The sequence below is a fragment of the Trachurus japonicus genome, chromosome 21 (assembly GCF_045865225.1).
Source record: "Trachurus japonicus isolate A0001 chromosome 21, Traja_1.0".
NCBI classification, from domain to species: domain Eukaryota; kingdom Metazoa; phylum Chordata; class Actinopteri; order Carangiformes; family Carangidae; genus Trachurus; species Trachurus japonicus.
The window spans coordinates 19,309,593-19,333,731 of NC_140927.1; the positions used below are offsets into that span (position 1 = coordinate 19,309,593).

Sequence of the window (24,139 nt, forward strand, 5' to 3'; positions counted from 1 at the left end):
AGTGTTTAACCCCCCTCCACTTAGCATAATCCTCTTTGCAGCTTTTTTTTCCCTTTCTCTCTCTCTCTCTCTCTGTGAGTGTGTGTGTGTGTGTGTGTGTGTTTAGCTATCTGCTCCCACTGCTTTGCATGCTCCTGCCAACGAGCATCAAGGTCAGCTGGAGAGCTTGTCCGTCATCGTTCGCCATCATCCAACACGACACGGGACGCACGTTTCCTCGCGTCCGGTCAACAAGCTGTGTGGGAAGCAACCGGCAGCAAAGTTGAGCGATGAGCCACAGGAGAGTGAGGGTGGGAAGAGACAGAGAGGGGTAGCAAGTCACCCACGGTATGCAGAGATGGAGATGAGTGTTAATAATAGAAAATCTGAGGCCTCGTTGAGCAAATATGGGCACTTGGTGATCGAGGCAGAGCGGCCAGAGGTGAAGACATGGGGGAGGTTGCAGGCGCAGGATTATTGCGGAAGGGATGGTGGAATAGAGCGATCAGTTGAAGGTCTGCAGGGTTTGGTATGTCATTGTCAGCCTTTCTAAACAGCCTGCAGAGCGATGGGCACTTTGAAGTTTCGCAGAGCTGCTTAAATCCTGCCTGAAAAGATGCAGAGAACCGCGAGGCACGGAGAACAGACAGGAATATACAGAGAGAAAGAGAGGGAGAGAGACAGACTGGAGGGGCAGGACGTAGGGAAAGATTGATGATGGGTGAAACATGGTGGAAGGGAATGAGAGTAATCAGAAGTAAGGAGGCAGCTTGTTTCGGGAGGATGACAGGACAGGAGACAGGCAAGCAGAGGAAAGCTCTTAGTGCACCATCATATGAGTCTTATGGGTTTTTTGGGGGGGTGGGGGGGCATGAGTAATATGTTTCCAGCAGTTCTAGATGAGTCGCAGCAACATGAGAAGCAGTGATGCAGCGGTACAGCTCTGAGCTGATCTGAGTAGACCAGGCGCCGCCAGATTAACAAGGAACCAGGGTCTGAGTCAGAATAGATGGCTGCTTCTCTTAGGTAACGCAACCCTGATTTAGTCAGCACCCTTCACTTTAGACCGTCTGTGGAAGTGACTTTTGAAAATGTCAATGTGGCCAAATGTTTTCACAGGTTGTGGCCTCTTAGTTGTGCAGCAGTGAGCAATGGCAGTATACTGTATACAGCTGGAAGGAGACATGCAAAGTAGCCGTTAACTACACTGATATTTTGTTCATTAGATGGATCACTTTTATTTCTTGCTTAACATTCCTTCACTTGTAGGATTCGGTGACATTACAGTGATACTTTTTTAAAAAAAGAAAAGAAAATCTTTCCTTCATAAAAATAATTACCTAGTTTGAAATTCCAGTGTCTTCAGCGGCACATTTGTGAGTAAAGTTGAAGGATTCAGTTCCTAATTAGTCCTTTAGGAGACATCAAGCAAAGGAATGATAGTTTAATCGGTTCTCTTTTCCTTGTGCCAGTCAAACCATGGACTGTAATTCAGAGATTTGTTGAGGTTTTAATCAGCTCATCTGGGGGATGTGTTTCAATGTATAGACAAAGGACCTGCAGCTGTATGCTCAGGAAGGAAATGAGACGTATGATCAGCAGAGACAGATATGCATGTTTTCACACACGCCAGCCCACACTCATAAATGCACTGTTACTGTATGCACGCACAGAAAAATAAATGTGAAACCCTCCTCCCCGTTCTTGCTCCATTTTGCACAGCCTGCGAAGGTGACTTCATTTCTCAACAAGATAACCTTTTTATTGTAATACACACACGCAGACCCGTGCATGTTTTGCGCATGGACACACACGTACACGGGCGTAAATGGACTCAAATTATAACGGTGAATGAAAAGTGGGGGTGTAGTGGAAGTGTGAGAGAAAGTTACTATGAGAGGAAAGAGGATGTTGAAGTTAAAAAGCTGTTCTGGTGAATTATTAATGCCGAGCATTGTGCCCACAGACACAGCCTCTTACAGACTTTCTTTCTCACACACATACACATGCGCACACACATACACACACACACACACACAAACCCAGCTGCAGTCCCCAGTTGCTTGTGCAGACAGGAAACGGCGTACTTGTCGCCCTGTCTGGATTGGGGAGGGGGGCCGTGTATGTGTAAGTGCTCTGTTGTCTCCGGCCCCAATGAGAGAGATGTTTGTAGTTGTTCCCTGAATGGTGAATACTGTGTGTGTGTGGGTGTGCGTGCAATGGGTTGATGCAAGATTCACATATGTTAGTTGCCCTAAATATAGGCTCCAAAGCAGTATACAGAAGTGTAATAATCAGTCTCCACAGCAGGTTAAACACTACAATCGCCTCTGTTTGTTACATTGCACAACACACGATTCATACTTCAATCCAGTAATTACAAGCTTTATTTGAATGTGAGAATAGGTTTATTGTTTATTCCTCTTTCATTTCTTTGTGCTGTGTGCTTGGATTCCGACAGTCTTAGTATTTATCTTCAAAAAGTGAATAACAGACTCTAAAATGAAAAATAAAACAGTTTCTGGTACAAAACACCTCCATAAAACTGTGACTAAGCAAACTGAATTTGTTTTCTGGCCTATAGGACAGAGAGGTGTTTTGATACATTAGACAGCAGCTTGAACCTTAATGTGTGTAATTAAACCCAACCCTGAGGCAATTCATTCAGTTCAACTTTCAACATCCATTTGGACGTACAGCGTAATGGCTAAGATTTGAATAAAAAATCGCAGTTGATGTTTTTCATCGTCATAATGTGGTTAGACGCATATTTAGAGTTTCAAATGGGTCGTAATGTATTCATTATAATACACAAATGTGTAACATTAACAAACATTTTGATTATGATCCCTAAAGTAAAGTATGTTTCTGTTCAGCTGGCATACTGGAGCTAAACAGTACTGATCGGCATATCTGTCCAGCTTAGCTCTAATAATTAGTCTGTGCACATCCCAGCTCAGAATGATGATTACAGATGCACCAGGCAAAACTGTATTTATCATCCATTTTCAAAAAAACTCCTGTGCAGCTTGACACACTCAGCATGCTCGGCTGACTTGTGTTTTACCAGCTGACACTGACCTCTCTCTCTCTCTTAAGTCCCAGATGGCTGCCTCTCACCTCAGTGTGGTACAGCTGCAGCGCTGTCCCTGTGGTAAAGGGTTAACACAGGAGTGTGTGTGTAACAGCAGTGAGCAGTGATTGGATGATGGCTGTTAAAGAGTATCTGTGTGAATGTTTAAAGATGTTAGTGGTGTTCAAGAACCATGCATGTGTGCGCATTGTGATACCTCAACCTCGGTGAGCACTATCCAGCATGCTTATCCGTGCATGTCAGGCTGTTGCTGTATTTAAACAACAGTTTTTTTTAACCCAGGCTATATTTCTCTCCTTTCTCCCTGCCTTCACCCCATCCTCTCTCCTCTCTCCCCTCTCTCCTCTCTCCTCTCTTTCTATCTCTGTCTCTCTTCCCCCACCTCCATTTGCAGCCGGTGTTGCCGTGGCTCAGAGAGTGGTAACGGTGCAGAGTGGACCGCTGGTACGGACCGAGGGCTCCCACGTGACCATCTGGTGCAACGTGAGCGGCTACAAAGAGGGCGTGGAGCAGGACTTTGAGTGGTCCATGTACTTGCCATCGGTACCAGACCGGGAAATCCGCATAGTAAGCACGGCTCAGCCAAACTATGCCTACGCCGTCTATGCCCAGAGGGTGAATAGTAAAGAAATCTATGTGGAGAGGTTGAGCCGCGACTCTGCTGTGCTCCACATCACCAAAGTGCAGGCCAAGGACCAGGGTCTGTTTGAGTGTTACACACCCAACACAGATGGACGATACCTTGGATCCTACAGTGCACGCACAAACCTCACTGGTGAGTCTCTAAGCAGCACACACACAAACACACTCTCAATGTGCAAACAAACCACCTGTGTGTACAGATAAACCACACACCACATGTCAATGTTGCTCTAAATAGATAATATCAGATATTTACCACCCCAACCATACATCTTTTCTATATCTATTTCTATTTCTTAATTATGCTTATTTGTCGTTTGATGAGTTCAATGAGTAAGGCCTTCCGACTGTGATAACAGAGATCTGCAGGATGTTTTTTTAAAGACACCCTGTGGACTTTTTGACTACAAGCTGTGGAACAATGTTTAGATTAGCAGATATTCTATTAGATACACAAATGAAAACGTGACTGGAATTGGCTAACAGTCTTTCGCCTCCTTTCAAAGACAATTCAGTGGTAATTTAACCCTGACCCAAACTGACCCTCTAATGTAGCTGTACCATTGTGATTAGTCAGATATCAAGATTTTTTGTAAAGTGGGCAATAAATATCCGTCAGGTAAGGTGCACATGGGCGGGTTAAACGTGTTATCTTCATTATAGTTAGTATAAAGCCCCACAGAATAACGAGGAGTTCTACAGTATTCAGCGATATTATATTCCTATCCTGCATACTGCTCTGGGTGTGTGTATCCGTTATTTTGAGGTAATTTCATTAAGCATACATTTATTCAGGCGTAGGCACACCATAATATCATACCATAATGTCAACTAAATTAGCAGGATATCAGAACAGCGCCTCGTGATTAAGTAAAAATGCAGAACCTGCCTTGAGTTATTGTGCCTCGACGCCGCATATTCCAAATACATTTACAATAAGATTTTCATCCCGAGGCCTCGGGCTCCTGCACCTCCTTACAAACGTGTGTGTTGTGAGCTTGGATTGAATGTCCTGTTGTTAGTAGTTTGTCCAAGTCCAAGTTGAGCCCAGGCCTTTTTTATATACCAAATACAAATGAATAACTACAATCCCTTCCAAAATAAGAAAGAAAACAGCAGTGACCGCCGGTGCACCCCCTTTGGAAGGAGTGTGAGAGGAAGTGTTGCACTCCAGAGTCACACAGAGTCACACCTGTTCCCACCAGGAAAACCAAGCTCCTCCCCCTGCCCCCCCCTCTCTCTTTCTCTCTCCTCTCTCACTCTCTCTCTTCCTTCTCCGTCACACTTCACGCACCTACACACACACTGACGCATCTCCCTCCTGCCCCCATAATTTGTTTGATACAAAAATGTTTTCACACAGTAGCATGATCTTGCCTCTTCAGCTCTTTCTTCATCCACCTCAACAGGCCCACACTGCAGCGAGGGGAGCCACAGCTGTCACAGCTGGTGGGGAGTTACATTTCCTTTCGCAAATTCATACCTTTCCCCCCGACGCCGCTGACCCTCCTCTTGGGGACAAAGTGTAAACCCACTTATTGATTTGAGTTGCACTTATTTGTATCACTTGTGGCATCTCCACTACATGAAACATCAGTGTCTACGTATATTGCTTTTTCTTGCTCAGCAGGGCAGTTTCATGCCAGGCAAGGTGTTTTCCCTTGGATCTCAGCTGTTGTGTTCTCCAGCATGAGCGGTATGATCTGCATGTGGGGCAGGGCAGAGTAAAACAGCACTGCTGATAGCACAGAGTATTTATAGATCTTTGTGCGCAAGGAAGTTAGACAGAGTATGCAAGCAAGAGGTGTTGAGGGACTTTGTTATCTGAGCCTCTTTTCGTGTCTCGAACCTCTTAACCCAGTTTCGCAGGTCAAGGGTATGCAGCGGGGTCTCTGTCGTTGTCCCTCTGTGATTCCCCCAGCAGCTGCACGCCTCCCTGGACTCTTATGGGTGAACAATACCCTGTCCTCCCTCCCTCCCTTCCCCCTTCTCTTTCCTCGCTCTCCTATTTCTCACTCTGTCATCTGTCTGTCTCATTCATCAGCCCTGGCCTCTTTCTTTAATTTGCTCTGGCTTTGTAGTATTCAAAGGAGTCCTTTGTAAATGCTGCCCTTGAGGATGTTTGTTTCATCATGGAGGACATATGGGGAGGAAGGATATGAGATAGAAGGACAGACAGAAGTGGGGGGTTGTGTGTCTGGCAGTGGAGCGATTTGGTTAATTGAAAGGCTAGAAGGCCACGCAGTAATCTGTGCCCCGAGTGCTGTATTAAGGCTCACTCACTTGGATGCATTTCACCCACTGTCAATGTATGTGTACAAAGACAAGGTGAGGGTTTCAATATGGAACTGAACACCTGCTGCTGGAGGAGGAAAATGGTTCCAGCTGTGCACATGAACCCAGCTCTCAGAGAGTTTTCACTTGTCGTATTTTCTGTCACATAGAATCAGACTCTCCAGCTGTGCATGTCGCTGGTTGTCCAGAAAACTGATCCCTGATTCCTCTTTGTCTATCTGAGACCATTTTTTGTGAACGGTCAGAAAGTGTGTGTGTGTGTGTGTGTTTTTTACCCTCTGATACTAAACTTGGATTGATCAAATGGAAAAAAGTAGCCTCCGTCCAGCCCCCAAGTGCCAATACAGCCTCAGGCACTGTGGTAATGTTAACATGAGTAAAGAATAATTGGCCATTATGGCACACATACTGCATGTGTCCACAAAATCATGGAGTGGCATAGAAATGCAGAGAAATCATTAGTTTGTCGTGTGAAATAACAGCATAGAGTTAAAATATCAGCGTATACAGTATGTGCACACAGGTCTGCACAGACCTGCATCGGTTCTACCTGCAACTCAATTAGTCACAAAGCTCTAAAAACCAATTCTTAGCTACCAGCACCAAACAGCAGACAGATGTTTAGCCACCAGCTGCTGAACATACTTAAGTATTAAGCTTATGAAGAGCCATTTGGCCCCTTCAGGAGTTGGTGGAGAACAAAAAACAGAGCTTAAAGCAATGTGGTTCACATGTGTAAATAGGAATGTATGTATGCTAAAATGTGAACCATGTCAACTATTTAATGCTTGATTGTATTTAAAATATTCTTTGGTACAAACTGCTCCTAAAACCAACAAGTTACTGCTAACAAATACTGTCTGTTCAGCTACTTTGCTGAAACATAAGTTCAGGTAAATCACACTATTCATGCTCAAAGATCTGGTTCCATTTTTACACCTCTTGTGATTGACATGCCTCTATGTGATTGACATGCTGTGAGGCGGGAATCAAACTTAATGTGTGTCACATAAATGCCACATGAATGCATTTATGCGTAACACCTTTCATCTGTGTTATTATTTTTCACACTTAGATGGTGTCTCTCTTTACAGCAGCAGTTGCTGTTAATGCTACACTGTTTTGATAATCAGTTACACGAGCCATGCCAGGCTGGAGTTCTTTGAAGCTGTTTGAGGTCAAAGGTCGTCTGTAGTTTCAATGCGCACACCTCTTATCTCTGATCTTGGAGATCGACTAAGCTTAGTCTCTTGAATTTGAATGTGTGCGTTTACTGTGTGCACCCCTGCATGTGTGTGTTTGGATTTACTCCCACACATCAGATTGCAGAAGAAAAGGACAACAGCCTGACATGGCCATCATGGTTGTCCTTATCCTACGCACCAGCCTGTGCGCGAGCAAGTCCAACAGCTAGCAGAACAACAAGCCCTCGCTGAGACAAGTATCACACTGCTCTTACTTATGAAGCTGCCATATACCCTCACTGTCATAGAAAGCACCATAGGAGTCACTGTGCTGGCAGATATACAGATTCAAGCCTCCGCATTTGGCACTCGTCATCCATCCCCAGTCCCATAGTAATGTAGTATTAGAGCTGGAGACCCAAAGCCGTGATGCATTTTCAGAGGGAGGTATTCCGACCCCTTTCTGTTATTCACCGCCACGGGACAAGACACAGGAAGAAAACGTCCATCTTCAGATGTGTGACCAGGAAAAAATGTATGTTTGGCAGTGAGGGGGTTTGTAGAAAAGAAAGTGAGATGGATGGTGCAAGAACACAGAGATGAGGAAATTGGAAAAGAGAGGAATGGGGACAGAAGCGGCAGTATTGTAGATGGGTAGCAGGGTGATGCTGAATAGAGCGTGTGACCAATAAATGATGAGCTCTTCCTCTCGACTCCAATGTGATTGGTTACACCTCCCCAAGGCATTACCCACAATACAACTGGCGCTATAGGGGTGCACTTTAAATAGTCTCTGCCTGATGTGACTCCTAAGGTTAATGCAGTTGCCAGCCGCCATCCAACTTCTAAACGCAATTAGCCAGCGTAAATTGAGGAAGCTAGGAAAGAAAGAGAAAGAAGGGAAACGGCTCGAGATGAGAACCAGGAATTTCAATTAAGAAAGAAGAAAACTGTTGGGTGAATCATTCTCAGGACATTTTTCTAGTCACACTTTTCATTTTCATTATATTTATGGCCTACATTTTTTCCTTCCATTTTCAGTAGAGGAATGAAAAAAATCCTTTCACCGGCTTAAACTATGGTCCTATGGTAAACTAGTAACCTGCAAGGCAGTGCCTATCCAAGGTCAATATATGCAGTTATCTATCTTTTTTGTTTGTGTGTTTCTATACACGTGCAACCTTCAAGCATGGGTGTCTGCGACGAGGGCAAAGAACAGGGGTGTTGACTTTTCCTAGCTTGGCTGGGGCTGTGTGCACTGTTAAACATACACAGAGAGTAACAGTGGGTGAAGGATGCTTGTGCTGAGCTCAGCATTGCGAGCGTGCCTCTGATTTGTGTGTCTCTCCCGACTGTTTTTTTTTTGCAAGAGAGTCAGCATTGCCAAGTTGCACTCCTCTACTTCACTTAATGAGATAGATTGAATGGGGAGATGTCATCTCACATTCTGTCTCTTACACTGGGTGACACTGAGACCTCTCCCTACTCCTCCTCCTCTTCCTCTTCCTCTTCTTCCACTGTTCCACACGTTCCCCTTGTTTTCTCCCCATCAATCCAGACCTCCAGATTCGATTTAAACCCGATCTCTGCCTCGGCCCCCAGCTGGCATTGGTCATGCAGGTATATGGTTTTGTCAATACGGCTATTCGTTGAGCTTCATCACAGGAGAAATGCACAGGAGTGATTGAAACACATAAGACTGTGGAGGGAAGTAGCAATTGAATATAGGCAGAGGAGGAGAACTGGAAGAAAAAAAAACAAATTGTATTAGAGAAGACAAACAGCTGAATGGGGAGGACAAAGAAATGTATAGTAAAAGTTGCTGGAGGATAGGTGAGCATGGGAGAGAGTGTAGATAAATAGACATGGAAAATTGTATCTCTGTATCTTTTTGTATTGATTAGGAGGAGAGGCCCTTGTGTGCCTGGATCATTTCATCTCCCTTGTCTCTCCTCACTGTGACACTTTTTGCTTTTTTCTGCCCCATCTCTCTCCGTCCTCACAATCACCTCTCACTTTCATTTACAATTACATTCCCCCCTCTCCACGTTTGGTGTGTGTGTGTGTGTGTGTGTGTGTGTGTATGCACATGCTGGCTCTAAGCTGCAGACCAGGCAGGCCTCCAAATGGAAAGAGATTTTATCACCATGTCTGGCCTGCCATTTTCTTGCACATCTCATCTACTTTGGCGGACAGGGCTTCCTGCTTGATAACATTGCTGCCACGGGGACCAACTGTACAGAGACACATGCGTACAGTAGCCTATACACAGGAAACACACAGTCACAGTTACACACTGTAGCGAGCTGTCAGTCAGGACAGATGTCGCACCCATAATTGAGTCTGAGAGGGACGGTGCTGTAGCGCTCCCATCGGAACACATGCTTCCCTCTGAACATCACTGAAGAGGGTTTTAACAACCCAGCGGATCACTGTGGTAGACAATGCATCTGCTGAATGCAACATTACTGCACTGTGAATAAAACAGCTTTGCTCAACAGGGAACACCAGTTACCTTGGCACTCTGCAGTCCTGTAAGACAAGCTGTACTGTACAGTACTATAGGCAATTATTTTATTTAGATTCTCAGTTGCAGTTAACTTAGAAAGGGAAGTGTTTTGGATTCTACGTTTTAAATTCATTTTCAGATGTGTAAGCTTATCACAAAAGGTCAAAATCAAATCTGGCTGAACAGGCACATTCAGGCAGAAGGCATATTTTGGACATCGGACAAATAAGCCGTGTACATTACTGAGGTCAAAGAAAACAACAGTAATGAGGCCACAGGTCCAAAATTTTAGGCCTGATCCAAAATGACCCTTTCGAAAATCCCACAACCATGAATGTAATGTTTTTTGTTTTTTGCTTTTGGGATTTTAAAGGACTCCAGGCACAATCACAGAGACACACTCTAAATAGACCTGAGAAAATTAGATCTGATCCAAATGCTGTTCATCCAAACAGACAAATGAAACAAACAAATGGAGAAAATGGAGAGAATGCCAGGGCTGACAGCAGCATGACGCGCCACCAATTAACAAGCACCCTTGGTTGGAGAAAGTAGAAATATATTTCATTTTTTTCACAGTTTGTTCTCACTGTAGTAAGTAAATCATATTTTTTTGAAGAGGATTGGGAGCACACTCAAGACCAAAGACACATGACTTACAGAGTGGGACCCTGGCCCACTGAGATTGACTAAATATAATTTGTACCCAGCCCAACACAGGTCCTAGATCAAGTCTCGGATATTAGGACCCCAGGGGATCCATAACGACCTCCAGATGAGGCCACAGTGTTTTTTAGCCCTGCCTCTTGCTCCAAGTAGCTACTGCTGCTGAGGAGTATGACAGGCCAATTAAGAGGCTGCCTTTAAATATGAATCAAAATACTCCTGTAGCCCACAGACACACTTTCAAGCACACACTGCACAGCAAGTTTTGGCTGTTACCCTTATGAAAACATAAATGATGTCAAAGATGCTCCTGTATTTAGCCCCTTTGCCCACGCTACTGAGCTAGGCTAATGAGAAAGGATTTAATATGTTAACAAATACACGTGTGTATGTGTGTGTGTGGTGAGTGTATATGTTTATTAATGTTTATATAATGGGCTAAAGATGCGCCAGTGTTCCTCAAGTTGATTTGATTAGCTTAGCTAAGCGCTAACCCTCAAGGGCTTGCCACCTCTTCTCGGGGAGATTAACGGAGCACAGCCACAGTTTGAATATGAATTCTGCATGAATATGGATGTGAATGGATGTGCTAATGAGTGTTTGTGTTCATGTCGTTAGTGTGTGTGTTAGTAAAGAGTGTAATGTACGGCGTAGCCTCCAGGACTCGTGCAGTCCAGGACACTCCGGCTGCAGCAGCATTGTTTGATGTTGGCAGCTGCTTTGAAGCCTTATCTGGGCACAATGGGGGGGCGGGAGGTTTTTCCAGGTTCAAACTATAAGTATGATAACCCCTTTTGACATGGACACAAAACACATAGGCCTACACACACACGGGCATCAGAATCTATTTACTCACATTCATGTACAAGAGGTATTGACACACGCCCTCACAACAATTACGCAGGTTATTCAATCAATGATAGACATTCAAGATGCTGAGGCAGAATTTCTCCTCAGTGATGTATTCTGTGTACAGAGAGGTAGGCAGGTATTATAAAGAGTGGCGCCCTTGCAAATTATTTGTCTTGCAATATCAATTGGGTGGCAGCTGTTTGTGCAACACAGCTGGCTATGGACAGAAGCACATAAGCTGCAGTCCTCAACATGCCAATTGTTAGGCTACATAGCAGTGATGGGGAAAACTCAGCCGGGAATGAGACAACAAGAGTGATGTTAAATATAATCTACTTCAATCAAACAAAAGCAAGATGTGTAAAAGCTGCAGTAACGTATGTAGCCTAAAAGCTTCTTTGCATTGGAAGGGATCATGCCGTGCTTACATTTAACCACAGTATGCCATGGTGGGCACTGTGGGTACACATGGTATTTTGTTCACCCGCTGCCCATATGTTTCGTGTGCCAAATTGAAATGGGAGTGCCCACCTGTCTCAGGGCTACCCAAAGCTGCATGTGCTACCCCAGCTGTGATGATGATGATCAGATTTAGCAGATATATGGTCTAACTAACACACAGAGGTCAGTTGTTAAAGCACAGTGATGCAGTTCCTCCATACAAGATCCCATTTGGGCTCGGCGCCCTCATCGTCCCTTCTCTTGGGCCTGGGCCCTTTTCAAATAGGACTCTCTGATAGGCCTACCAGTTTTAAAGATTAGCATCGCACCCACCTCATTAGCATGCTAATCATAGCCTTATTATTTGCAATGGGAAACAGAGGATTAGTTAAAATGTCTTATGTAATGGATTTGAGTGTGGGCTGCAGAGCCAGCTGCTGTAGGCTGTAGTCGTATAGAGGTAAAAAGTAAAAATGGAAGAAGCCTGGGAGGCTTAACTCACTTCGCCGAAGCAGCATTAAGCAAGCAAGACGATGACCCTCGAGCTGTGTCTCAGGGACACACCACTATCTAGAATCTGTACAGAATCTAATCATGTATAGGAGCACTCACACATACCTAAAAGCTTTTGTAAGGACTTTTGTGAGAAAGAAATACTGCACACACACACACAATCTCATGTCCAGGCATGAGCGGCCCCTTTCTCTCAGTTGACTGAGGGGGTAGACGGTGGACATATGCTGCCACCTGTGCCCCCGTGCCAGGGCGGCCACCCTGGGATGTGGGTAGAGTAGATCGGCTTGTGTGTGTGTGTGTGTGTGTGTGTATGAGAGGGGTTGGGTGGGGTTGGCATATGCCTGATTCCCCTCAGTGCTGGCAGCTCAGACAGACAGTTGCTCCCTCATTTGCTGCCCTGCTGGACGGCTGCCTGGTGACTGAGCGCTGCCCACCTCCCTTCGCTGCACTCTACTCGTTTTTTCCCTCCCTCCTTATCCGTCCCTCCCTGTCTGTCTCTCATAGACCAATACAACGTATACACACATGCACACTGACTAAAATTTCCTCTAATCAAGTGACTCTCCAGTTCCTGGTACTTTGTTATCATGTATGTGTTATTCTTTGACTTGTATGCCAATGTACTTTTTTGGAGGGGAGGGGAGGAAGAAGAAGCCATGTGGAACTTGCCAAAAAGCAGCGCTTTGTAAAGTGATAAAAACACAGTATGGTTTTTTTTAAGGTGGACGTGCAGAAACACACACACACATGGTACGCACTCACAGAAATGGTCAGATGGCTGGGGCTATAACTGGTTCTATCCTCAGGGAAGTCTTTAATTGGTCACAGTGCTTTACCATCTGGGGCTGGAGCGATGGATGGAGGGAGGGATGAAGGGAGATGGTGGGAGCTCCTGTGAGGGGTGTAGAGAGAAAGAAAGAGGCGGGGAGACAGTAAGTGCAGCACAGGGAGGGAGCTTATTAGTTTTAATACTTGCACCTACGGAAATATCGGAATGATAATATACTTGATAGATGTTGTTTCTAGTACACAAGTGGGACAACGATGAATGTGGGTGATTGCGCGCCGCGTGTCGGTGTGCGAGTGTGAATTCATGTGCGCCTGTAGGTGGAAGAGTTATTGCATGGTGATGTCCATGTGTGTGCGCATATGTGTGTGTGGAAGTTGTTATGACTCTGGGGTGTGTGTTTGCGCTGATGTTGGCAGACAGAGCAAAACCAGGCACATGTGCTACAGTATCAACCTCCAGGACAGCAGCGAAGAAGACAAACACACACACACACACACACACACACACACACACACACACACACACACACACAAAGTGGGTGTCTGTGTGTGTTTCTCTCCTCCTGGACACATTGGGTTTGCTGTATTTCATGTTATTTGGATAGATGAGCAAAAGGGGAGGAGGAGAAATGCCAAAGAAAGTGTGTGAGGGATAAAATGCTTGAGAAAGTGGGTCTGAAAGCTGGTGAAGATGAGAGAAGAAATGCAGGGACAGAAGGAGGAGTGTCATTCTTGAAAAGGGGGGTTGAGGGCTCGGGGGTGGGGGGGGGCTGGTGGGGGGCGGGGGGTGGATGGAATATTTCATGTGTTTAGGCATGATGCGCAAATCTTTGATGCTGTAAAGGATTTCAGTCAACGATAGCTTTGCACACAGCTCCTCTCAAACGCTCTTAGGAAGATTTGTCTTTCATACTCCCACCTCTCTTCAGACTACCCCTCCTCTCACGCCTTGCCTTTTAATCTGCCGCTTACTCTCCATCTTCCCAACACACTCACTCAGGCTCATTTCCTGGCTGGGCCTCAGTGAGAGGTAGTGTCATATTGTGTGAGTGTGTGAGTGTGTGTGTGTGTGTGTGTGTGTGTATGTGCTTGCGTGTGTTTGCGTGCGTCTTAGTTAGTGTTAAATCCTCCTCTTCTGCCTTTGTGTAAACAGCGTCTCATATCTGAAAGCTTCTTCTCACCATGGATCCCACTCTTATCGCAACATTCAGCCTTTTAACTCCACGTCACCATTCTCCTGCTACAATAACAAAGCCCACTCCTTTACCCGCTGCCCATCTTTCTTTTCTTTTCTTCTCCCACTTTCTCCTTTTGTTATTCCTCTCCTTTTTTTTTTTGCTTATGCTGTCCAGTGAGAAAAACATGGGCAAATGCACATAATTTCATCTTGAAGGGTGACTGAAAAATGCTTTAATTCGTTCTACTTGATTCATTTGAAAAGGGAGGCGATTTATTCTATTTCATTGTATTTTATTTTATTTTCTGCCCACCTGGGGGCAGCACAAAGAGTTGTAAATGCAACACTGAAACAATGCTCTCTTATTGTTAGCAAACAGTTGCCTATTTACACGTCCATGTTTCCAAGCCAACCTAAAAAGAACAAGCAGCTGCTGGATGCAATACCAAAACAATGAGCTCAAAGAGGCTAAAATGCTGATGGAGTGGAGTTGTGAGTCTGGTTACTGTTTAGCAGCATCTTTTCACATTGACATGATAGAACCTATTGTCAATGATGAAAACCCCAAACACAACAGCTTACCATCGTGCACATGCTGTGAGAAACCATGTATACACAGAAGGTCAGTCGCAAAGTCACTATAAGCCCATTGTTTAACTCTAGCCAAGTGACTGTGCAGCTGTTGTACTCCATTCAGCAGTGGCCAAGGTTACATCAAGCCTCTTATTGATAGTGAGCGTAGGAGGTTAGGAACATTTGAGGGAGAGCAGGAGGCGCCTCAGAGTGTCAGGGACGAAGAGTGTGTGCAGTTTATTCGGACAAAGGTCAAGGAAAATTTCTTAACATGTGTTAAGTAACACACACATTTTGTTTATGGATAGAAGTTGTATGTAAGAGATACCCTTAGGTAAAATTGAGCCATGTGAGAAACAGACTTGAAATGGTATTACAGTACATTAGGTAACCCCTTCAAATCTGTAACTCCCCACTGCCCATGTCCTTACTGCATCATAAATAATACTGCTGACTTGTAGTGTCTTCTGAAAATACCTTATCCATTTTATAAATCTTCACATGCTAGACACTTTGTCACAGAAAGTTCATGTCTCGATCTCTGTGTCGATCAACTTTCTCCCAGCGTTATGTGAACCAACTGTTAAACAGATGAAATTCATTGTATCCTTTGTTAAAATGACTGATTAAACAGATAGAGGCACAGTTATCTTTCTTGCATCTGACTCACACCTCAGTGGAGATTAAGCTTGTATTGTTACGAATTTATTTTATTATTATCGTTCTAATTCAAATAAAGCATTCGTCTACATGAAAACACTAGAATGCCACTCTAAGAGCGCAGACCTCCATCAAGGCTAGTGTTAGATAATATACACAAGCTAGAGAGGAAGAAAAAAAAAAACTTGCACTCCGTAGTAAATGATCCAGATCTGCCCCAAAGTTTAATGACTCTTCCTTCCACCCCTCCACCAAGTTTGGCGGAAATGTATTTTGAAATGCTATTATATAATTAATGACCTTCTAAATTCATGCATTTTGCAACTCAGCTTTAAAAAGGGGGAAAAATGCAGTAGCAGTAAGTTCTGCTATTAACTTAATGTATGTTCTTCTAAAAAAAAATAATGTTAATAAGCATCACACCCCTCAGGACTATTTGTAATTCAGTGACCCAGCTTGGCTGAGTCACAGCTCTAGAGGAAATGTTTGGGTGAGCAGAGGGGAAAACCACAGTCAGTTATACTACTACTGTGTGTGCGTGTGTGTTTGTGTGAGTTTGTGTGTATGTGTGTGTCAGAGAGCAGCTGTCCCCTCAGGATTGACTGTGAATGTGTGTGTGTTTGGGTGGATGTAAGAGAGAGGGAGAGACTGAGCCCAATTGTGATGTGCCTCTCCTTCTACCTTTAGGTATAATGAGCTGTGTTAGCCACAGGGGTCTCACTCTGGCTCCGTCTCCCTCTCTCACACACACAGCAGATGGAACTTCCTTTACTAGTTCCATGCCCCCCCAACCCCCCCCCCCCCAAATATAAAAACGTAAAGCTCTCGGCTTTCAATATGGTCATTGTCTGACTGACATGTAGCGTATAAGCTGGTTAAAGAGGGATCAGCAGCTCGATAAAACGTGCCTGCCTGCGTTCAAAGACAGTCGTGAAGAGGACGAGCTGGAGGAGGAAGGAGGCTGAGAAAAACAGAATAAGTGATAATTAGGTGCTGACAAGCAACTTGTCTAACGAAACGAAAACTCACGAGATAATGTGGTGGAGAGAGGCGGCAAGGATGGCGGTGGTGAGGAGAAAATTGTGAGGAGAGAAAATGGGACAGAGCCCGAAGAGGAATGACAATGTAAGGAGACAGGAAAGATTGCTTCAGAGACCCCTTTATTAAATGAAGAGGCCTCTTCCTTTCAGTCATTGTGACCTCTGTGCTTCTGCGCAGGACACACACTTACACTCACACACCCGCCGAGAATGATGTTCCATTAGCAGGAGACCTCAGCTGAAAATCTCATGATAGCATCTGTAAGATCTCTCATATCCTCTCAAGGCTTTTCTTGTAGCCCCCACCACTTCTCCTCTTTACTTCTATTTTATCTCCCCTCACAATTTTTATGAGATTGGAGGTGGTGTGTGGAAACCTCTTTGATCAGACCAGATAATTTGAAACATTCCACTCATGGTGCCTCATATTGAAAACAGACCATACACAAACTGATTTTAATTTGTACCTGTTTGTTGTACTATAAAGTCTCAGAAATCAAGCAATTTACACTATGGCGCAGTATGTCTGGTGTTTACTCTCAGTCAGTGGTCTGTGATCCTGATGATAAATGACTGCTAATTCATTCATAACAAAAGGAGTCTGTTTATTCTGTACACACTTAGCTCTGAACAGAAAACTTTGTATCTCGCCTAATCATATGCTTACAAGCTGCAATAAAGCTTTTTTTTTATCACCCTCTTAAAACTTCAAGGGAAACGCAAGTAAGGGTTTTTGTGCCCCATGAAAACAGTTTCAGCCCTCTAACACACACAACTTGACTATTAGTTCCATTGATTTGCAGAGGGAAAATTATAAGACTGACAGGTTTATAAAATTACTAACCTGATAATTAAAAACAAAACCCCCCAAAAAATCCATGCCTGCTGATGAGCCATTATTAATGCAATCAAGATCTTGCATTTTGCAAGTTTTGTAGCTTTTGTTGCACATATAAATGTAATGTGATCAGTGTGTTATGTAACCATTCAGTCATTATGGTAAAATGTATTCAGCAATATTTAAATAATTTGTGCCTCTGACCAAGACCTTAGCCGTTCCAACGTCAGATATTTGACAGCTCTCCAAAGTGAGAGCTGTTAGGTAGCTACAAATTATTACAAGTGAGTCCAGAGCACCGTCCGTCCACAGACTAATGAATGTGCTGTCATGTTTCCCGTTGTGTTTCCTTATTAAGTAGTCGAGTTGCAAGGCATTGTCAGCACCCAGACCATCAAATCCATGCCATATGGACCGCACTTTTAAAGTTCAGTAATTAATAACTGCTGTTTTCTGTATGTGATAAATTGAAATATTGACTTTATTCACACAATTTTACACTGGAAACTGGATCACAACAGCAGGCCCACCCTTATAAACACAGATCTCTCACTGACTGACTGACTGACTGACTGACTGACTGAGTGATGATACTTCAACCACTTGTCAGTATGAGTGCCAAGCCTGAGTTTACGGAGCCCCTTTGGTTTTTTGGCTGCAGAGAAGCGCTTTTGATGGAGAAAATATATACTGTCATATACTTGTGCTGTAATCTGCTCATTTTAATACATGCTTGTCTGCATGTGTTCACTTGTATCGAAAATGACTGTGATGCGACCACTTGAATTTTCCTGTGGTACAGTGCAATCTCTTTGCTTTTGGCTTTTTCAACTGTTTTACTGTTTTACTGTATGATATGTGTCATTATTACAAAAGGAGGCTGAGGAGTAACCAAACACAAGAGGCACCAAGCTCAGGGTTACCACGTGACGTGAGAACAAACATCTGCTCTGGTTAATAAATTCACGACCCTACGTCATATTAACAAGCACAACATTTTTTTACACAAGAACTTCATGAATATGTTATTTTTTCCTTGGTTACACGCAATGCAACGACAGCTTTTACATCTGTTGTACATAACGCATGTAGGTGTGATAACACAGAAATAAGTGTGAAGGAGCTGAGTTCCATATCTTCGACTCAATTAAAGCACTGACATCATCTGATCATGTGCGTGTGTTGCATTATGTATATAACCCCCGCTGTGCAGCTAGATCCCACATTGCAGCCATCAACTCTCGCCTTCTGTTTTTTTCATTCTCCTCACCCCTTTCTTCTATGTTAAAGAGGGCTCCCACATGTCTGTTTTCAAGCTCCGAGGCATGATCTTTATTCTGCCCTTTTTTCCGCTTGTTTTACTCCATATCCCATCCTTAATATCAGTACAAGCTCTTGAGAATGTTGTGTAGACCTCTGTTCGTCAGAGTTTGCTTCACTGGCTACGCACAGTGTTTTGTTTGAAGGCTTGCTTGATTTCCCGAGTCTCCTGAGATGGTGGTTGCCCTGTGTGTTGCTTGTTGCCAGAATTTGTGTTAGTGTTGGTGATAGTGCACGCATGGGTTTAGGGTAGCGAAGTGAGACTGACAAGCTCACTATCTATATATAGGCTACAACAGGGTAATAGGAATTTATCTGAAGTATATTTTCCACTTCCATCACAGAAATCGCCAAGAGTTGGTGTCTGGTGTGTATGTGCGTCGGGATACAGCGCTGCCTCTTTGTTATTCATCCTGTCTTGTCTCTTCCTTTTCCTTTGTCATCATATACGCACCTTCTTCCCTCGTCCTCCTACCTCACCCTCCTCTCTCTCTCGCTTCCCCATCTGAACCTCTTCATTCCTCGCACTGACTCATCAACAGCTCTCACAGAGACAAACAAAGGTGTGGAGGATGTGAATGAGCACGATAATGGATAATAAGTATGAGAAAGACAGGTGTAGGCACGGCTTCTGTTTATTTCCTGTTATATTACTCCCTGACCCAATGTGCCTGCAAGTACTGCGGGCTTGCTGGGTCAGTGACGTCGGCCCGGTTATGAGGCCGGACTCCAATGAAGTGGAGCTGAGGATCGCCCACTCGCTCTGTTGTCCTCTCAGCAGTACTCTCAGTTTCACAGAGTAATTAACAATAATTACCCCACTGGCTTTGCCAAATGGTCATTTGCTTGAGAGCAACACACACACATAGACATACACACATAAACAGACACTTACATGCTGAAAAGCAGTAGCCATTTCAGCTGTGTCTGAACATCTGCTGTGCGATGTTGTAGTGTAGTGAATGTCATGCACTTCAGGGCAACAGTATGTGAAATGCCCTAGTGCATAAACTTTTGTGTACTTTTAGACCTAGGCTATTTTTTTATTTTTTGCATCCATTTAAGGAGAACTTTTGGTTGAAGTTCACAGTGTTTGATAAAAGATTTACTCAGTTCAACATAACAATGCCAAAAACAAAAAAAAAAGGTTTCTGGGTTTGTTTTAGAAGAACCCGACTGACCTCCCCAGAGCCATAACATCAAGATTCACTTGAGTAATCCTTACTGTACCAGATACATTTCAACTAGGTGTAAAACCCTCACTTTGGTTTGGGTTGTACTTGTTGTACACAACAGCAGAGTCATATTAGTTTGTGCACTAGGAAGTTTACTGGAGGTGTTTCAAACTCACAATCAGCTCATCACGTGTTGTTGCAAGGCTTGACCGGCATACAGATCTCTAGCTAGATCTTAACCTCAACCCAGGTGTAAGTGGGTTAGTCCATGGGATGGATGAATGCACCAAGTGACCAAAATCTTGGGGATCATTGTCCCAGAAAAGACAGAGTAGCAGATTTAACAAACATGTATAGATGCCAACCATATGGTATGCAGAGGTTTGGGCACCCTTGGTCAAAAAATGTGAACAGTTAAGCAAGTTGAAGATTAAATGATCTCCAAAAGGCATTAAATTAAACATGAAACACTCTTTTGCAATATTCTAAGCAATATATAAATGTAAAATATGAAAATTGAAAAAAAAAAAAAAAAAAAGCTTGTTTAAGATGTAAATGGAATGTGTCATGTTTAATTTTATGCCTTTTGGAGATCATTTCATCTTCCACTTGCTTAACTTTCACATTAACAGAAGTTTTGTCCAGGGGTGCCCAAACTTTTGCATGCCGCTGTGCACTGTGTACCACCTTGTTTATATGTCCACCTACATTTAACGATGTAGCTTTCAGGGTTTGCCATCAGTTTCTGCTTATTCCCTTGCCATCCAGTCTGTTGCAGGATTTGTCAACAGGCATGAAAGAATTCTTAATATACGTGAGAAACAAGCTGCCACATGGATATTGCCACTGTTGCACACCTTTTGATATCCACTCCCTCATTTTTATTGGCCAAAGCTGGTGGCAAAAGTTCTACCTTTCGGTATTGGTTATAAGGTACTGCCAGACTATCTCAGAAACAAACAACAGACCTACATAACACATCAACATGCACACGAGTAAACAAATTCAGAGAAATTCAGTGAAATGGCATCTGTGTGGGTGCGTACATGTGGTGTTTGTGTTGCTGTAAGGACAGAACACATGTTTGTGTGAGCAAGAACATTCGTAGCAGTGTTAACATCCAGTGGGTGCTGTGATTCCTCTTCAGTTCCTTGTGTAATCATCTTCTCCTGTGACAACACCACAAGAGTGAGCGCAAAGTGTCAGGTGGTTGGATCTTCACTATCTGCCTGGTTTTTCTGTTCCACCTTTTAAATAAAAAGGTGAAAGCATTGAACACTCAAACAAACACTGGCATTTGATTTCCTGTTGCTTCTCTTCTCTGCGACGAATCTTTTGTGTGTCTGCAACTTCAGTAGCAACCTCACACGCTCACAGAGAGGAGTTTGGGTGCATGCAGAATGTACAGATCAGACTTCAGAAATTATCATCCTTTTCACTTCTCGTGTCGTCTTTGCAAAATCCCTTTTCCCTCCATTTTTGTGTCCTCGTGTCCCCCACAATTCTATCCCTGTGTGACTGGACTTAAAAGGCCAGCTTGAGGGATGACAACCATCACTCACTTCAGAGGGCTGAGAGAGCAGGGGAAGATCAGGAATGGAGAGAGATGAAAGCAAAAATTGCAGATGAGGTAGAGCAGGAAGAGAGTAGTTTTAAAGATTTATAAAGGACTGACAGCTTTTGTGTCAGTCAAAAAAAAGAAAAGAAGAAGAATAACACAGACATGTTTTTCCTCACATCCATGCATGAGAACCTGCATCCTGAGCTGCAAAAGATTACCTAATTTATCTGTAAAAATGTTTTAATCACAAGCACTTAGAGAATCCAGTCTCTAAGAATGTCGCACAAATAAGGAAAATTACCTTAGAACCTTTAGAAATTCCCTAAGCTGTTTATTTTATGGTAATAAAGACTGGTTCATTGAGTTGCACTGAACTCGTGCACAGTTATTTGCAGCGGTGAAATGACTAAATGTGATGCTAAATGTCCTGAATACGTTACAAACTTCCATCCCCGTTCCCATCATCGTACTTGGCACACTGAGGTAACTGCTAGGTTAGGTTGGCACTATTTTTTACCTGGGGATTGATACACATTGGCTGTGATGGTGAGTAATTCATGTATCGCTAGGGTGCTGAATGGGAGAGTCTCTTCAATACTGTGCCCACGTTCGTAATGAGGAAACATGCAAGGCCAGAGTGAAGCTCATCAAAGCTTGTAGTAATAGTTTTTGGATAATAATTGTAATTTTTACACACATGGCTAGGTTTTATATAAGGATTTGGCAACACTTAATAGTTGGATATAGGATTCGTTGAGTGTGAGAAAAACGCATTGACCTCGTGAGTATTTCCAGATTTCTAATGTAACGGTTGTAATTAGGCATACAGCACTGTAAAATAAGTGATACGATGTCTTCACAAGTGGCAAAAGTGAGTATATACTGTAGATACACACCACACTCCCTTTTGTGTGTGTGCCAGAGAATGCCATCTCATGCTGTTCTTAATCCTTCCCAGATTGAGGTCAGTGGGACTACTGGAGGATCTTGGTGTGTTTACAACCTCAGCTCGACCCTCGGAAATACTGAGATCGGTCGGTGCCATCTGATTGGTTGCCCTCCAAACACCCACCTTCCAGATATACTTGTACATAGGGATCTGATTGGCTGAGTGGATTTTACGTGTTAAATATCTCAATAAGAAGCAAGCCAAGCTGTTTTCACGCTCTGTTCCCCAGGTGGTGTCCACGGAGACGATGTCACGTTCAAGACTGGGTTGGGTAGGAGGCTGATTGGGGGTGGGTCGGGGGAGTTGCACAGTTGTTATAGTAACCCGGGGTGTTCTCAAAGGCCCACGTCATCATGTGGGAGGGTTGCTATGGCGATGGCAGGTTGTAGCGTAGGTGTGTTGTTGTGGTAACAGTGTGTCTGTGTGAGGCTGCCGTTCACTCCGTGTTGACTGGAGAGTGGAAGTCAGAGGACTTGGCAGCATCGGGTCCTTCAAGAGCCCAAAAACAATGTTGTTGTGTAATGAAAACGACTTTGATTTAATGTCGTCACGAGCCTTAAATTAGCAGAGTACCACGAGAGAGGCATTGCTCATTTTTGTTTATATGCTGTATACTGTAAATACATCCATACACACGGCAACACTGCCCACTGTTTGAATCATCCTTGTACCTCGCTTGTCATTCTTCTTTTTTTCACTCTGAATCTTCCCGTTTCGACGAGACTGATTCGTCGAACAATAGCAACAGCCATTAGGAGAGACAGATTGCTCAGCTGTAACCTATTATAAATAAAGCACCGGAATATAAACACTGATTCAGGCCCAGTAAGATTCCCATGTTTGTCATTTTACCATACAACCAACAAACAAATATATCAGCAGAATGGTTTTATTGCTGCCCATGACTGCCATTAGCCTCCCTCACTGCTGGGGTGTTTATCAGGTACTGAAGGTAATTTAGAAGTGGATTACTCATTCAGACCTTGTCAATGTTTTCACAATTGCTTCAAAAATATTGCAGGAAACTGTTTACTCCTGTCTGGTCTTACTGTATATATCTCCTTAATGTAGCATCTCATTAGAGTGGCACTGTGTCTGACCCACCTGATTACTCACATTATTTTCCTGCCACTTCTGTTTTCCTGTTGTTTCCTTTCTTTGAGTGTCTTGTTAAACTCCAGTAACCAGATGTCAAGCCTCCTTTCTCCGCCCTCACCCTCTTTCTTTTGTTTTTTGTCTCTGATCTCTCTGCCTTTGTTCCCCCCCCTTGTTTGTTTCATTAGTGGTGTCTGTTCCTCTGTTCTTGCAATCTCCATCTCTCAATTTTACCCATGTTTGTGCACACAGGACTCACTCAAGACGCTCGTTTACTGTAAATGCGAGCAGGTAGCACGTACTCTCATACAGTCTAAATAAAGTGGGCACAAAGCACTTTTTTTCCCCCCACATAGCAGGTGAGTTGAGGAGAAGCACAGGCTTGAAACGTGCTGATTTGTAGTCCTCACAATGACAATCCCTTAAGAGTCTGAATAGCCAAACATCTTGACAAAGCACTCCACTTGCATATACCCGCACAAAGCAATTCCATTTTCTGGATTCCAAGAAGGGCTCCCAGTCACCGCATGGCAATGCAAGAAAGCATCGCTCTGCATTATTCACTCGATTCATTTTATCCAGGCGAGGCTTACATGGTTGATTGCTGTCCGACGTGAGCACAGACTTCTCTGCAGAGTATAGTCTTTGCATCTTAGCCATTGTGTACGTGTCTGCATGTGCACATGTCTGCAGGAGACAACCAGGATACTGGTCTTGTGAGGACACACTCATCCTAACACAGCTGTGAGAATTTACACTCAGCATACTGGAACTACTTTTTTTA

At 43.7% G+C, this 24,139-nt stretch overlaps 1 protein-coding gene across 1 annotated transcript in view; it reads left to right on the plus strand.

Annotated features, from left to right (window-relative positions):
• igsf3 (immunoglobulin superfamily, member 3) overlaps positions 1–24,139 on the plus strand; it is a 65,451-nt gene that overhangs the window by 14,503 nt on the left and 26,809 nt on the right. The window contains exon 2 of the mRNA XM_085766066.1: positions 3,468–3,848. Within this exon, the coding sequence (XP_085622192.1) occupies positions 3,468–3,848 (381 nt within the window). The remainder of the gene's footprint in view (positions 1–3,467; positions 3,849–24,139) is intronic.